Source organism: Silene latifolia, chromosome 5, assembly GCF_048544455.1.
Source record: "Silene latifolia isolate original U9 population chromosome 5, ASM4854445v1, whole genome shotgun sequence".
In the NCBI taxonomy this organism is placed as follows: Eukaryota; Viridiplantae; Streptophyta; class Magnoliopsida; order Caryophyllales; family Caryophyllaceae; genus Silene; species Silene latifolia.
In genome coordinates, this window is record NC_133530.1 from 2,225,417 (window position 1) to 2,239,594 (window position 14,178).

General features: G+C 35.0%; 2 protein-coding genes and 1 long non-coding RNA gene across 4 annotated transcripts; 1 reads left to right on the top strand and 2 right to left on the bottom strand.

Moving 5' to 3' along the window:
- Nucleotides 1-3,611: 3,611 nt before the first annotated feature.
- LOC141655786 (uncharacterized) lies at nucleotides 3,612-5,757 on the bottom strand. The gene is made up of 2 exons (XM_074462839.1): nucleotides 5,098-5,757; nucleotides 3,612-4,110 (listed from the first exon to the last, which is right to left on the bottom strand). Exons 1-2 carry the CDS (start codon nucleotides 5,614-5,616, stop codon nucleotides 3,697-3,699), a joined length of 933 nt encoding a protein of 310 aa, XP_074318940.1. The 5' UTR covers nucleotides 5,617-5,757; the 3' UTR covers nucleotides 3,612-3,696.
- A 3,673-nt stretch (nucleotides 5,758-9,430) lies between these two features.
- LOC141656372 (uncharacterized) lies at nucleotides 9,431-14,178 on the bottom strand. 2 transcript variants are annotated; one of them, XR_012548466.1, is made up of 6 exons: nucleotides 13,975-14,178; nucleotides 13,782-13,853; nucleotides 10,560-10,729; nucleotides 10,403-10,445; nucleotides 9,977-10,053; nucleotides 9,431-9,882 (listed from the first exon to the last, which is right to left on the bottom strand). It is a non-coding gene; the product is annotated as an uncharacterized LOC141656372 (long non-coding RNA). The 2 variants fall into 2 exon arrangements; XR_012548465.1 differs by lacking the exon at nucleotides 10,560-10,729 and having other exon boundaries at nucleotides 9,434-9,882.
- LOC141656371 (aspartic proteinase nepenthesin-1-like) lies at nucleotides 11,226-12,800 on the top strand. Its single transcript, XM_074463236.1, has one exon. The coding sequence runs from the start codon at nucleotides 11,261-11,263 to the stop codon at nucleotides 12,710-12,712; it is 1,452 nt and encodes a 483-aa protein (XP_074319337.1). The 5' UTR covers nucleotides 11,226-11,260; the 3' UTR covers nucleotides 12,713-12,800.

The window sequence follows — 14,178 nt, forward strand, 5'->3', positions numbered from 1 at the left end:
TTCTTTCTGTAAAATTTCATAGCTTTTGACTGAGTATTTTGTTTAGAAAAAATTCTTTATGAACGCGTCGACAGAATATCCGCGTATGCACTAATGGTCTATGGTTTGTGTCTTTAACCTAATTTATATTTTGAAACAAGGTTTAGTATTTTTATGACATTAAATTTATAAAGTATAGATGATGTTAGAATTTTGTTTTACCGGAAATCGATTTGTTAAACGTGTTTTAGAGATCATTACTTTTTAAGTGACGTATTTTGTCATACTTTCGTAATCCGTTTGTTTAACCCAATAAATTCATATTTTGACCACGTAAACCCTAATAGCGTTTGAAGAAGAGAGTTTAGGGTTATAACACAGTTGGTCTTGCATCAATATTAATTTTACGGTGACACTGCGCATGTTGTTTTTCTGTAAAGTTATATATTTTATAGTTTAAGATAAGTTTATGATTAGCACGTGATTATCTAAGCTAGGATTATGGTTAGTGCATGTTAGGACTTACATTAGAGCATGGTCATGGCTTGGGATTACCTATATGGTTAAGAGCTTGGGTTGATTAGAATTGGTTATTTTATGTATAGATTGTGTTTTCGAGGAAGAAGAGTTTTGTGCTTGTGTTTTGGATTTGCGAAGCTATCGGTAAGTTTTCAACTTACTCAATATAGATATGTATGAAAATGTGTGATGATGGATGAAGATGATTGGTTTTCGAATTGTTTCAAGATTTTTTCTAAATTGATTTGGTAAACATGTTTTATAAGTTTATGAAGTATGTTTTCAAGTGAGAATTATTATTGATTATTAAAGTTGTGGTTCAACCTATTTGGGTGAATCAATTCAACTATTTGGCTACTATTTTGAAAGTGTTTTTATGGAGATGGAAGAGAGGGGTATATGTCTGTGGCAGACTCCACCTTTTCTAATTCATGGGAAGTTTCATTTTCCATATTTTTCCAATGGCAACCAGACAACCCCGTAAAATGACTCAACCTAAAGTAAGGCGACTTGTACCAAATCGGGTTGACTCTTTGGCGTGTTTATTTGTTTATGAGGGTCAGAACAAAAATGTTCAGATACTGCACTAAGGCTTCCTCGGGTAAGATAAAGTGGCTGCACAATTTTGAACAGCAATATTGAACATTTGAGGGTTTGATATACGATAAACTAGCCTCGGGCGGAAATATAATAATCGTGATAAAATGAATTTAGGGAATTTATTTGTTATTTAGTTTTGAAATCGAATTGGTAACTCCTGAAGCACCACTGACACGTAGTAGAAAAATAGAGAGAAAAAGAAACGTACTCGGTATGACCTCCCGAACGGCTCAAACTGAAGTGTTTTAATACACACACTATTTTCGGGATTTCAGGGCCCCGGAACAAAAATGTCCATATAAATTGCATGGAGGCTTCCTCGGGTTAGATAAATGGCCAAGCAAATTTAAGAAGCAATTGAGGACATTTAGGGGTGCCAATATGCGATAAATCAGTCTTGGGCGAAAATCGAATAATCGTGAAAAATGAATTAATACTTGTTAATTGTGACTAAAATTGAATAAGGTAGATCCTAAAGCGACCCTGAACACTTGGTAAAAAAAATCGGGAGAAAAAGAAACGTGACCCAGTATGACCTCCCGAACACCTTAAATCGAAGTGTATATATATAATACACTTTTTGGGATTCTGGGGTACTGGAAAAAAAATCTCTATAAACTGCATTGATGCTTCCTTAGGTTGGATAAAGTGTCCAAACAAATGCTGAGAAGCAATTGAGGACATTTAAGGGTGCCGGTATGCGATAAATCAACCTTGGGCGAAAATCGAATAATTTTGAAAAATGAATAAATACTTGTTATTTGGGACTAAAATCGAATATGGAAGATCCTAAACCGACCCTGAACACTTGGTAAAAAAATTCGAGAGAAAAATAAACGTGACCCTGTACGCCTTCCCGAGCGACTCAAATTGAAGTTTTAAAACACGATTTTCCTGGGTTCTAAAGTCTCGGAACAATAATGTCCATAAATTGTATGAAGGCTTCCCCAGGTCAGATAAAGTGTCCACGCAAATTTTGAGGAGTAACTGAGGACATTTGGGCGCGTCGGTATGCGATAAATCAGGCTCGGGCGAAAATCGGATAATCTTGAAAAATGAATTAATATTTGCTATTTTGGTATAAAATCGAATATGGTACCTCCTAAAGCGACTCTCAACACGTGGTATAAAAATCAGCAGAAAAGGAAACGTGGCCTTGTATACCCTTCCGAACGGCTCAAATTGAAGTTTATATAATAATACACGATTTTCGGGGTTCTAAGACCCCGGAACAAAAATGTCCAGAAATTGTACGAAGGCTTCCCCGAGTCAGATAAAGTGGCCATAAAAATTTTGAGGAGTAACTCATAACATTTGGGCGTGTCTGTATGAGATAAATCAGGACGGACGAAAATCGGATAATCGTGAAAAATGAAATAGTACTTGTTATTTTGGGCTAAAATCGAATTGGGTAACTCCTAAAGCGACTCTCGACACAAGGTAAAAAAATCGGAGAAAAAAAAAACGTGACCCGGTATGCGCCCTCCTAAACGGCTTAAATTGAAGTGTAATACACGTTTTTCGGGATTTTGAGGCCCAGAAGCAAAAATGTCTAGAAATTGCACCGAGGCTTCAATGAGTTAGATAAAGCGGCCACACATATTTTGTGGAGCAACATAAGACACTTAAGGGCATCAGTAAGTGATAATCTAGTCTCGTGCGAAAATCGGATTATCGTGAAAAAATGGATTAATATTTGTTTTTGGGGATGCAATTGAATAAGATAACTCTTGAAGCGACCCCAGACACGTGATAGAAAAATCTAGAGAAAAACAAATGTGGCCATGTACGATCTCTCGAACGGCTCAATTAATTGAAGTGTGTATTATACACGATTTTCGAGATTCCAGAGTCCCAGAGCAAATAAGTGCATAAATTGCATGGAGGCTTCATCGGATAAGCTAAAGCGGTTACACAAATTTTGTGGAGCAACACAGGACATCTGAGGGTGCCGTTACGCGATAAAGCAGCCTTAGACGAAAATCGAATAATCGTGAAAAATGGATTAATACTTATTGTCTGAGGCTAAAATCGAAGAGGGTATGTAGCTCCTAAAGCGACCCCGGACAAGTGGTATTAAAATTGGGAGAATTGGGAGAAAATGAAACGTGAACCGGTACGGTCGACGAATGATTCAAATTGAAGTGTACATTTAACGGTTTTCGGGATTTTAAGGTCGCGGAATAAAAATGTCCATAAATCAGACGGACAATTTCTTAGGTAAAATAAAGCGGCCACATATATTTTAAGTAGCAATATAGGAACATTTGAGAGTGCTGATATATATACAATATACGATTTTCTTTTAATTCATTACACAAATTTAAATATTTAATAAACGTATAGTTTGTTACGGAGTATATTTTTATTTATAAAAACGACTATTATTTTTTATTAGCAACTCGTACACAAGGTTTCATCTTGTACATAACTTTTCATTGTACAATTTCATAAACATTACTTTATTTCACAAAAATAGGATGATCAAAATACATGTTGGTAAAAATAGTTAGTTTGCAAGTTAAGGGTCATATAAACTTTATTTCACAAAATTTATAAATCATTAGTTGGTAAAACATGAATTATCATTAGTAAAGATCAACACTCTTGACGCACATTAGAAGCGACAGCTCGAGCCCAAAATTTGATTTGAGCCTTCATATCTTGGGCCGACGAGGCCTTATGATCGGCCCATTTAGGGACCGGTGACGGCCCAAACGACGGCGATGACGGTTTTCGCCACGGTTCCGAGACATTGGGCCTCCTCACCCTACTAACTTGTGGATCAAGGCTAGCCCTTCTTTGTAGTCCAGGAAGCTTATGGGTCATATTTGGGCCTACACCGTTGCCATCCGATGAAAAGCCCAAGTCTTTGAACCGTTGCAGATCGTCATTTGGGCTTCTTCGTGACTTGGCAAGTGTTTCGGTTTTGGGCTGTTCTATGTTATTGTTGGGCTCTTCAAGTTTTTTCAGTGTCTTGTTTTTGGAGTTGAGAGCACTTTGCTTTGTACCCTGTAAATAATGTCATCAACAACTAGTATAGATCCCGCGCTAATGCGCGGTTTTTAGATAAGAAAATTAAAGAAATTAACAATTATACAACTGATATTTAACTTAATTTGAAATTTAATTGTAAAATTTTGTATTAATCAGTAGGGAAGTTCGGTATAATCCAGTTGTAGATATAATATAATGAAAGTCCAATTACAGATATGATATAATAAAAGCCCAATTATAGCCAAATTCATTTAGGCGGGAAAATTTTAAAAATCTCTTATTTTTTTAGTATAAGGGGATGTATAAGTTACAATGCCATTACTTGTCAAAAAAAAAAAAAAAGAAAAAGAAAAGTTACAATGTCATTGATGATTAGTTCGATGTACTAGTTACTACAACATAGAATAATCTTATGTACGAGTAGTAGTTTATACACCACCTTTATTTATCACTTACCGAGTATAATATTCTCTCTATTTTTCTGTTTTCGAGGAGTTTTTTTTAATGAAATGGGAAGAAAATAAAAAAATGGAGAGACTATAAGTTACAGAGTTATTGTGAAGTCATTATACATTGTGAAATAGTTTTATAGGACAACAGTTGTTTAAAAATACCAACTCTTAACCTAAGATGTTAATAACTGAGAAATATGCCACAACGTATTATTGCACCGACAACCTTTTAATTTGATCAAGTTTATACTTCACCAATCAACCATTGTTTTCAGAATATTCAAGGTCGGCTAAATAGTCTATACATTTTTTTTATCGGGGTAAAAGAAGCCACGAGGATAATATGTTGTCGATTTGAACTCAGGTCATGAGTTCTAACGTCTGAGAAAGCATCTTTTACAATTTTATAGGGTTAAATTAGCTGACGTCTAAATAGTATGTATATTATAGACACTGTGACTAAGTCAGGATTTGAAATTACGAGATTAAAATATGATCATTGGAAATTTGCCATGAACTAAAAGCTAAAAGTTTAGGATTCATTTGATACCTTAGAAGAAGTGTATTTAGGTGGCAAAAAAGAAGAGTCCATAGAAGCTCTTCTAGTCAATCTAACCATACCAATAGGACCCTTCTCTTGCAAAAAAGGCGATAGCTCTACCGACACTTTCCGACCATTTTGAACTTCAGACGCCACACTTAGACCTTTACTCGTCCCCCTGCAAGGAGGCAAAGACGGCGTTCTCTCCAATCTTCTCCTAGACATTGACATAGGCATAGCTTGTCTTATCAAATCACCCATTCTTGGCTCCTCATCATCCTCATCCTCATTTCCAAGCTCGTATTTTACGTCTTTTCCTAAGGAAACCGGTAGTGAGGGCGTCCGAAGAAGCCCATTATTGCTTGTTTTTAAAGGATGATTATAATCTTCATTTGTGCTTGAGCTAGGACAAGGGTCGGAGTTACACCTTACCATAGTTTTTGATAATTTTGATTTGTTTTTCAATGTATTACCAAAAAACCAAGTATCTTCTAAAAGGTTATTAATTTGCCCTTTATGTTGTTCCATGAGAAATTTAAATTTGCTTTATTTAGCTAAATGAATTTAAGCTAAAAAAAGTGTTGATTTTTTTTTTTGGGGTATGTATGAAAAATATGAAATATATCCTTTATAACACAAGACAAGATATTTAGAATTGGATATACATGTAGAAAAGAAGTCATATAGGAGATCTAAGTTTTAATTTAATGTATGATGTTTAATTAATTGGTTGTGAATGGAGTAGTTTGAGTTGGCCATGTGAGCCCGACCAATCATTTGACATAATATAAAGTTTTTAATGTTGTGTTGCTAAATTTTATTTTACTTATTTATTAAAGCACTAGTTTATTAGAGTATACAACCACTATTAGCCGCTAACCCTCTAGGAGTGCCACAAGTATATAAATTACTATAAGTAATTAAAAGCTGAGAAAAAAAATTATACATTCGATGTATTATATTAGACTTTATCTATATTTGAGTTTTTGTGTATTTTTTTCGAGCTTTATAAAGTTTAAAAGTTACATGTTAGTTTTTTGACGTCAAAACTCTCACTTTTCTGAGCTTATATATAATGTTTTTGAGTTATATTGTAATTTTTTTAGTTTTATGTTGAAAATAATGAACTCAAAAACTTTCTAATAAAACTCATAATTTTTAAAACAAAACTCAAAAACTTTATCTTAATGCTAAAAAACTATATCATCTGATGTATAATCTTCCTACTGTTAAAAGCTTGCATAATCATTTAACAGTTGGTCTTTTTTAAGACAGTCATATACGTTGTATACATAAATGACATAAATGAGACAAGATTTTTGTTATTTGACATTTTGCTTTTCAATGTGATCTGATAGTATTATTATTTATACGATTTTAGGTGAGATAGATGGTAATACAAATTATAATGAGATGAAAAATTGCAAACTAGTCCTTCACACCTCTAAAAAAATACTTATGTGAATAGGGATCATGGTTAAGTAGGCTCATTGAGTGAGTTTTAGGTGGTTAATTCTAATCGGCGTTCACCGTCACAGAATGATTTCTTTGTCGTATGACTTAAAAGTTCGTTCACTCTCCATTTCAATTGAGCTGAAACATTTCATGATCTCATGTTATGAGTGTTTGGATAAAACCTAAACATTTATCTATAAAATCACATTTAATGCTAATTTCTTCATAACATTTAATGATTAAATTTGATAAATAGAGATGGGGATAAGATTTGGAGCAGAAATAATGAGATATGTTTTTGTCAAGTGAAGGAATAAATGAATAATGAGAAGATTTATTGCTTAGAATTGAGAGAGGACTATGTGAAGCGCATAGTAAGGCAATGCCAACTAACAACTCATGTGCTTTTGCCTTTCTTTTTGTTGCTTTGTAGAGCCACCACACAAAAATACAAGGGGCTACCCAAAAATTATTCACTAGTTTTGTTATGTTGTTGCCAATAATAATGTGATAATTAGCGAATGTCAATTAGTTTAGTGTGCTCTTTTTTACGAACTAAATTAACTAATTTAGCTGGTAAAGTTACTAAATAACAAGTTACGAGTCTAAAACTTGTGAATGTAAAATCAACTTTTGATTTCCTTCAGTTACAAACTTCCAACAATTGATTGCCTTCGATTTCAAGTTACCGCTATAGGTGCTAAAAATATGACGACTCTTTGGGACAGGCATTTATATATACTTTTGTTATTCGTGAAACGTTTCTATGAGTTCTTGATATCCTGAAAGGTTGAGATTTGGACTAATTTCATATTTTGGCACCGAGATTTGTCTATTTAAGCAATAGTTTAGAACAATTTAAGTTAATTTAATTTATTGTCTTTTACCAACATAATAATTTTTTTTTTCAAAGTATAAAATAATTATAATTAGGAAAATGATAAATACAGCCCTTATGGCCGTATTTAAGGTACCAAAAAAGGAAAGAAAAACTTAAATCAAGCATTAATGACATCAATTTACGCGTAATTGTGTCATACATTCCTAATTTAATTTCATTTTGGGAAGTAATTTAATTCTTAAATACAGCCCTTAAGACTGTATTTATCATTACCCTTATAATTATACCTACTAATTTTGGTAGACATCTCTAATTAAATACTCTTAATTGAAAGTAATTGCAGAGTATAATTGAATCCAAGTAATTAATGATTGAAATCCAGCGACATAACACACAAGGTGTAGAACTAATAATAGACACCAATGATGGCAAATTGGCAACTATAACACGGTAACAAACGATTATACGTCTCTACATACAAAATGTTTTATAACAAGTTCGTATGTTTCTTGAGGTACATTAAAAAAAATTGTTGCGAGATTTAGCTTTTTTTTTTTTTTTTTTTTCCAGAATCGAGATTATTTTATTCATGAGATAAATGTATTGAAATATGATTAGATGAATGAAAAACATGAGATTTTCAATTTGTTTCTTACAAGTTACGGAGTATATAAGACTGTTTTATACAAAGATGTATTTTTATCGATTAAAAGAAAATTATATGTAGTAAATCAAAACCTTAATTAACAGGTCAAGTAAAAGTAATTTTTTTTTTATAATCACAGTCAAGCACCTAAGGATGGATGAGGTATGTTTTATTCCTTTAGCTCATTAGTTGTAGGCTTTAGCTTATCGTAATTTTTCTCCCTTTAACCAGGGGCGGACCCACCTAGTAGTAAGGGGTGAAGTCCGCTACCCCAAAGTAAAAAAATGGTTTACAAGACGGATTTTTGTTACCTCAATTATTGCTGAACAGTAGATAAGTAGATATTATTACATTAAATGTACAACAAACATTTTTGGTTCAATGGTAAAGTTTTTTTTTTTTTTTTTTTTTTTTTTTTTTTTTTTTTTTTTTTTTTTTTTTTTAGGAAAGGAAACTAGGTTAATCGAGATTAACCTATAACATCCCCGCGGATGAAACGGTAAAAGAAAGCCGACGACTTTCGAATTATCAATGGTAAAGGCTTTGGTTTTCACAATTGCCCTGTGTTCGAATCCCCTTACACGCATATATAGAGTAATTTTTTCCCTTAGAATTCACAGATTTTTTACATTTTATTAAAATACTTTTCATAATAATCATAAATGGATAAAAGTGCAAAGGGTCTGTTGAGTCGGAGATAGTATAAAATATTATCTTTAAACTTGTTGATACTCCATAATTGGTGAGTCACAACACAAAATTCACAAGCATCAAGTCATCAACCTTCTCCATCCCCTAATTTTCAAAGGTTTGGTCATCTTTCTCGGGTGATTCCTTGCCAAATTTAACCAAATCACCAACTCTTGATTCTCATAAGAGTTGAAAGGTGAAATTAATATAATCATTTGCAATGAAATAATTTTATATTTTTGATCATTTGGATTTTTAATGTATCTTTAGAACACGTTTAAAAGAACCGTAGGTATATATATACACAGGTGAGAGTTTTGGAGCACAAATTTCCGGTTTAGCGATAGTAAATTAGTATGGAGAATAAACTTTTAATAAGATTTTTAGTGTTACTTTTGTGAAACCAATAAATTCTGTAGTTCTATGGGGCACTTAGACCTGTACTCGGGGCGGGCTGGCCAGGGACTGGTCGAGTTCTCCTAGTCAGACCCGGGCCAGGCCAGGGGGAGGGGCGGGATTGGTCGGGCAAGGCCGGACTTGGATATGCTTTACCGGGCCAGGGCCCAAGGCGGGCCAAGGATGGGCCAGACTACCAGCCTTACCAATTTATTTATTTATTTTATTATTTTTGCTAAAATGGCGGGACAAGCTGGAATTTTAGGACCCGGGCCAGTCCACAGCCAGCAGCGGGCCAAGGCCGGGTCAGACCAGGTTGCATAAAATAACAGGCCAAGGCGGGTCAGGTCCGAACCGGGCCAGGTCAGTCATAGTACTAAACTAGGGTTCCTATAGCTTCTATACATTAGTATACACTATACAGTAAAAATGTAGAATGTAGAATAAACGAATAATCCGACTGCCAGTGCTCAGCTTCAGTCCCACGATAAATATTCCGTTTCTCTGCTTATACAAGACAATGCAGTCTCAGCTTCAAGGATGCGAGACTCTTCCACCAGGTTCTGTCACTGCGGTGCATGAAACTTGTGTACATCCTTTTTCACTTGTACCAAACGAAATCACTAAAATAATACACAATAACTTACACAACTTACGCGTTTACGCAAGATATTATTACAACAAAATTGGAAGGCCGGATAATGCAAGTTTATCAGCAGAAACACAGAATTGGAAGTTTGATGGTATTTGGTGAACCTTCCACCTGCTGAGCATGTGAACAAAACAAAAATATCAATGTATTTGCTAAATGAAGAGAGCAAACTTGTTCAATGTATTCTGCTAAATGAGAAAGTTTCTACCTTTACAAATGCGTTCATACACCAAGAATAGCCTTAAGCCCGAAGTTGAAATCTTTACCCTGAAACAGTGTCTTAACCTGCAATTTCAATTTAAACATCAGAATCAAACTCAACGGTTTATCACCAAGTACAGCAAATCAATTTACATTTTTTAGTAGCGGTGCAAAACACAGATGTAAAAAGTAAAAAAAAAAACATATAATGTTTCATTTAGCAACTGTCACAGAGTAATTGAACACTGCAATGCTAAACCAGGCTGGTCAGGTAGTTCATTTGCGCGTTTTCTTCCTTACATAAATGAATATAGATACATACGACAAAAGTATAGTGCGCAAAACAGATTTGAGGGTTTCAAAATTCTAAGTCTAGAAGCGCAGTTGGAATCCTGATAAAACACAGTTGTCACTTGCTGAATAGAGTATATACCAGTAATAGAGCAACTGCATCTCCTTACAGCATCATAATTTGCCTGTCAAGCAGCCAAGGTAGAAAATGACTTATAACCAACAGCAATATTACCCTATTGTCTTAGAGACACTTGCATGGTGGTGTAAAAAGACGTAATATTACGGAACCAGCAAACCTTATTTATGTGTTAGAAACACAATGCCTGTCTTCAAATGAACTCAGAATATGAGTAGTGCAGTTACTTTGGTAAATCATTTTAACCACCACCACGACATTATTCCCAACTCACAAAGGCTCCTATGCATGATAACGCAAGGGTTATCGAAGGCTGTTTCAAGATGACCCCTTGTGAAAATTGCATTAAAAACAGTATTAAATCACCGCTACTTCATAACATACAAAATGCTAATAGTTTTGCGAGTCATTGCACCAAAAAATTACGAGTCTTTAGCTGCGTAAGAAATAGAAAAATAATAATTTAATCCCTCCATTCCATTTATTTTGTCACCTTTTGACTTCGATTATCAATTTCAGACTCTTTTTTTTCTCAATGTGCACGTAGTTGCAATTTTTCGAAAAAGATAATACGAAGTAATTGTTTAGATAATATGAAATACAAAGGTGATAAATTAGACTCTTTTTTTTCTCAATGTGCACGTAGTTGCAATTTGGAGAGGGTAATGGTTAAAGTTGACCATTAACGTCAAAAGGGGACAATATAGATTGGATGGAGGTGGTAAAAAACATCAAGGGAAAAAAAAAATTCTAAAACCCCATTTAGCACATCTCGAGCACTATAAATTGACCCTCGTACATTCTGAACTTGCACTCAACTGAAATAACCCACACAAAATCTCCAAAATCACACAAAAAAACATGACGAAGATGCCTTTCTCATCACTTATAACTCTGTATTCTTGTCTCATTTTGCTAATCATTTCCTACATTATCCCCATACCATCTGAGGGTCTCAAGCTTACACTCATTCCTCCTCACTCGCCAGAGTCACCAGCCTACCTAGGGAACCTGACTATGTCCAAAAAGATCCAAAAACTTATCAGTCAGTCAAGAGGCCGTGCTCAATTACTGAGCAGCAGCTTATTTCCTAACGGAATCTTAAACCATTCCTCAGCATATAATGAGTCCAAGGACATCACTACTCCTGTTCATGGCGTTAATCTTGGTGGTGCTAGTGGCTTTGTGTATGTTGCCAAAATTACAATAGGCACATTCCCTGATGAACCGAAACACGGAACATATTATTTGCATCTTGACACTGGGTCAACACTCACCTGGCTCCAGTGTGCTGAGTGCCAAAAAGCCGGAAATACCTGTTTCCCACAAGTTGATCCTCTTTACAGAACTTCCTTGTCTCATTCCTTTACGCCCGTCATGGAGAACTCTGCCGTTTGCACATCAGCTTCGCCCAACCCCAATCCCCGTTTGCCGTGCTATTACAATGTAGAGTATGCTGATGGTGCAAAGTCACACGGTGTGCTGGGATACGAAAGCTTCACTATTGAATCTGACTCTACTCCTGATTATTCGATGCCCATACTATTTGGGTGTGGGTTCAACCAGGAGGGTTTTTCGGTTAAGCCGGGTGAGCCTGAAAAGGCAGCTGGTATGATGGGTTTGGGTAGAGGAAAAGAAGCACTTCATGTGCAGTTAGATTATTCTCATGTTGGGTTAAGCTTCTCCTATTGCTTTCAAGATTTACTTAACCAGGGAGGTGGTCCTGATACTCCTCAACCCCCAACATATCTGCGGTTTTTCGAAGACATGCAGGATGATCCAAGTACTTATCAAGAGACAACATTTCAAGTGACACACAGTTCCATGTACTTTGTAAGACTCATTAATATCAAGATTGATGATACCTTTGTTCCTATGGTTCCGCTGGACAGAGTAGTCATAGATTCTGGTAGTTCTATAACACACCTAGTCACTCCGGTGTATAATTCTATAAAAGACACCTTGTGGTCTTGGCTTATAAGTAGGGGGTTCTATCCGAGGATACTACAACCAACTAGTCAAACAAATGACCTCTCATTTTGTATTATCAAGATACCTGGTCTGGGGTTTGATACTCTTCCCTCCATCCACTTAATACTCGAGGGTGGCGGAGACTTTGAGATCAAGCCAGAACAAGGCTTCATTCTGTTGAAAGGCGATCCAATGAAAAATGAAGAGTATTTTTGTCTTATGATTGACCCACATGATGAATTGAATATCATTGGAGCATTTCAGCAGGTGAATCATACGGTCATCTATAATACAAAACAAAACAAGCTGTTGTTCAGGAACGAAGATTGTGCAAACTCCTAAGCTTTCAACAATATTCAGTGTCACCAGAATGGACTTTCCTTTAAGAATAATAAAATTTGATTCTACATGGAGTAGAACATACTTGTCTCATGATTATATTTGCATGTAAGATGTCAATATGCCTTATTTTTAAAAGTCTGGTATTTGCTATTTCAATTTGATAACACTCTTGTTGACAAGACACTAACTCCGACACTCAATTTAACCCAAAAATTTCGAACAATATAGTCGTTTCCGACATGCAGCCGTGCCCTACACTTCCAACAAGTCTAAGTGACATGGTAATTTCATTCCTTGTTCAGTTGTTTTGGTATTCCAGTTCTGCTTCATAAAAATCCACACTTTCTTGTTCCTTAAAAACGGTAGGTTATTATCTTAGGTAATCACTGATTGAATCAAGGCCAAACAATCTCGCAACCTTTGCTTCAGTATACTCTTGCAAATGATTGGCCACATCAAATAAGAATAGATTTATGTCATTGTAGCACATGACTGGTGTACAGAGGAAAAAATGGAGCTTACTCCATTAATCAGTATATCCTATTCCTCACGAGTTCTCCTAAACAACTCTCCAATTTCGTAGTAGAATTATTTTCGTATTTCCATATTAATCCGCAAATCAAAAGCAATTTGCAAAAACAAAGCTACACTGTAGGTCCTTCTATATCTTTTACACAGGTTAAAAAGAATAAAGCGACAATAATAAAGTCCCCGTGTATCTTTCAAGCAGTCTAAATGTTCACCACCGCTAATACAATTGAATAACATTCTAAAACAAGATCATCCCTAAATGATGTCAATATACATCGGAAATTAAAATGTAAATATTTGGCTCAAGAGATTTGCATTTACAATTTCAATGAACATTTTTCGACTTAATTACACCTTTAATTAAAATTAATCATACTAACAAATTGCGAACGATCAAACACTACTTTTCAAGTTCAATCAACAATTTCGGAAGACGTGACATTTCAACGCACAATATTCAAACCAAACAAAACACACAAACTATTAAAATACTTTGCTCAATCGAAATTCATCCAAAATTAGGGATTTAGCCAATTACCTCCTGATTTCAATTGAATTTCTCAGTTTCGACAGCGATTTCCTGCATTGTAGTAATCATCTTATGAATCTCCTACAATGAAGAAAAGATTCATAATCATAATCAGTATCAGATAATCAAACGATTAACTGGAAAAACAAAATCAAAATAAAAGAGTGATCAAATCAAATATTCCGAAGAAAGCGGAAATTACGATAAGAAGTCAAGAAGAGGCTGATAATCCGTGGATAATGTAGTAGTTGCGTTACGAATTTTCGCCATTACATCGTTCGCGAGCTTCGCAGATCGATACCATGTTCGTCTCTCGATTTGATTAGGGTTTAGGGTTTTGGGGATTCAAGTTGGAGGGGAAGTTATGATTTTCTCTATTGTTGAGTGTTATTTTGGCGGGATTCGA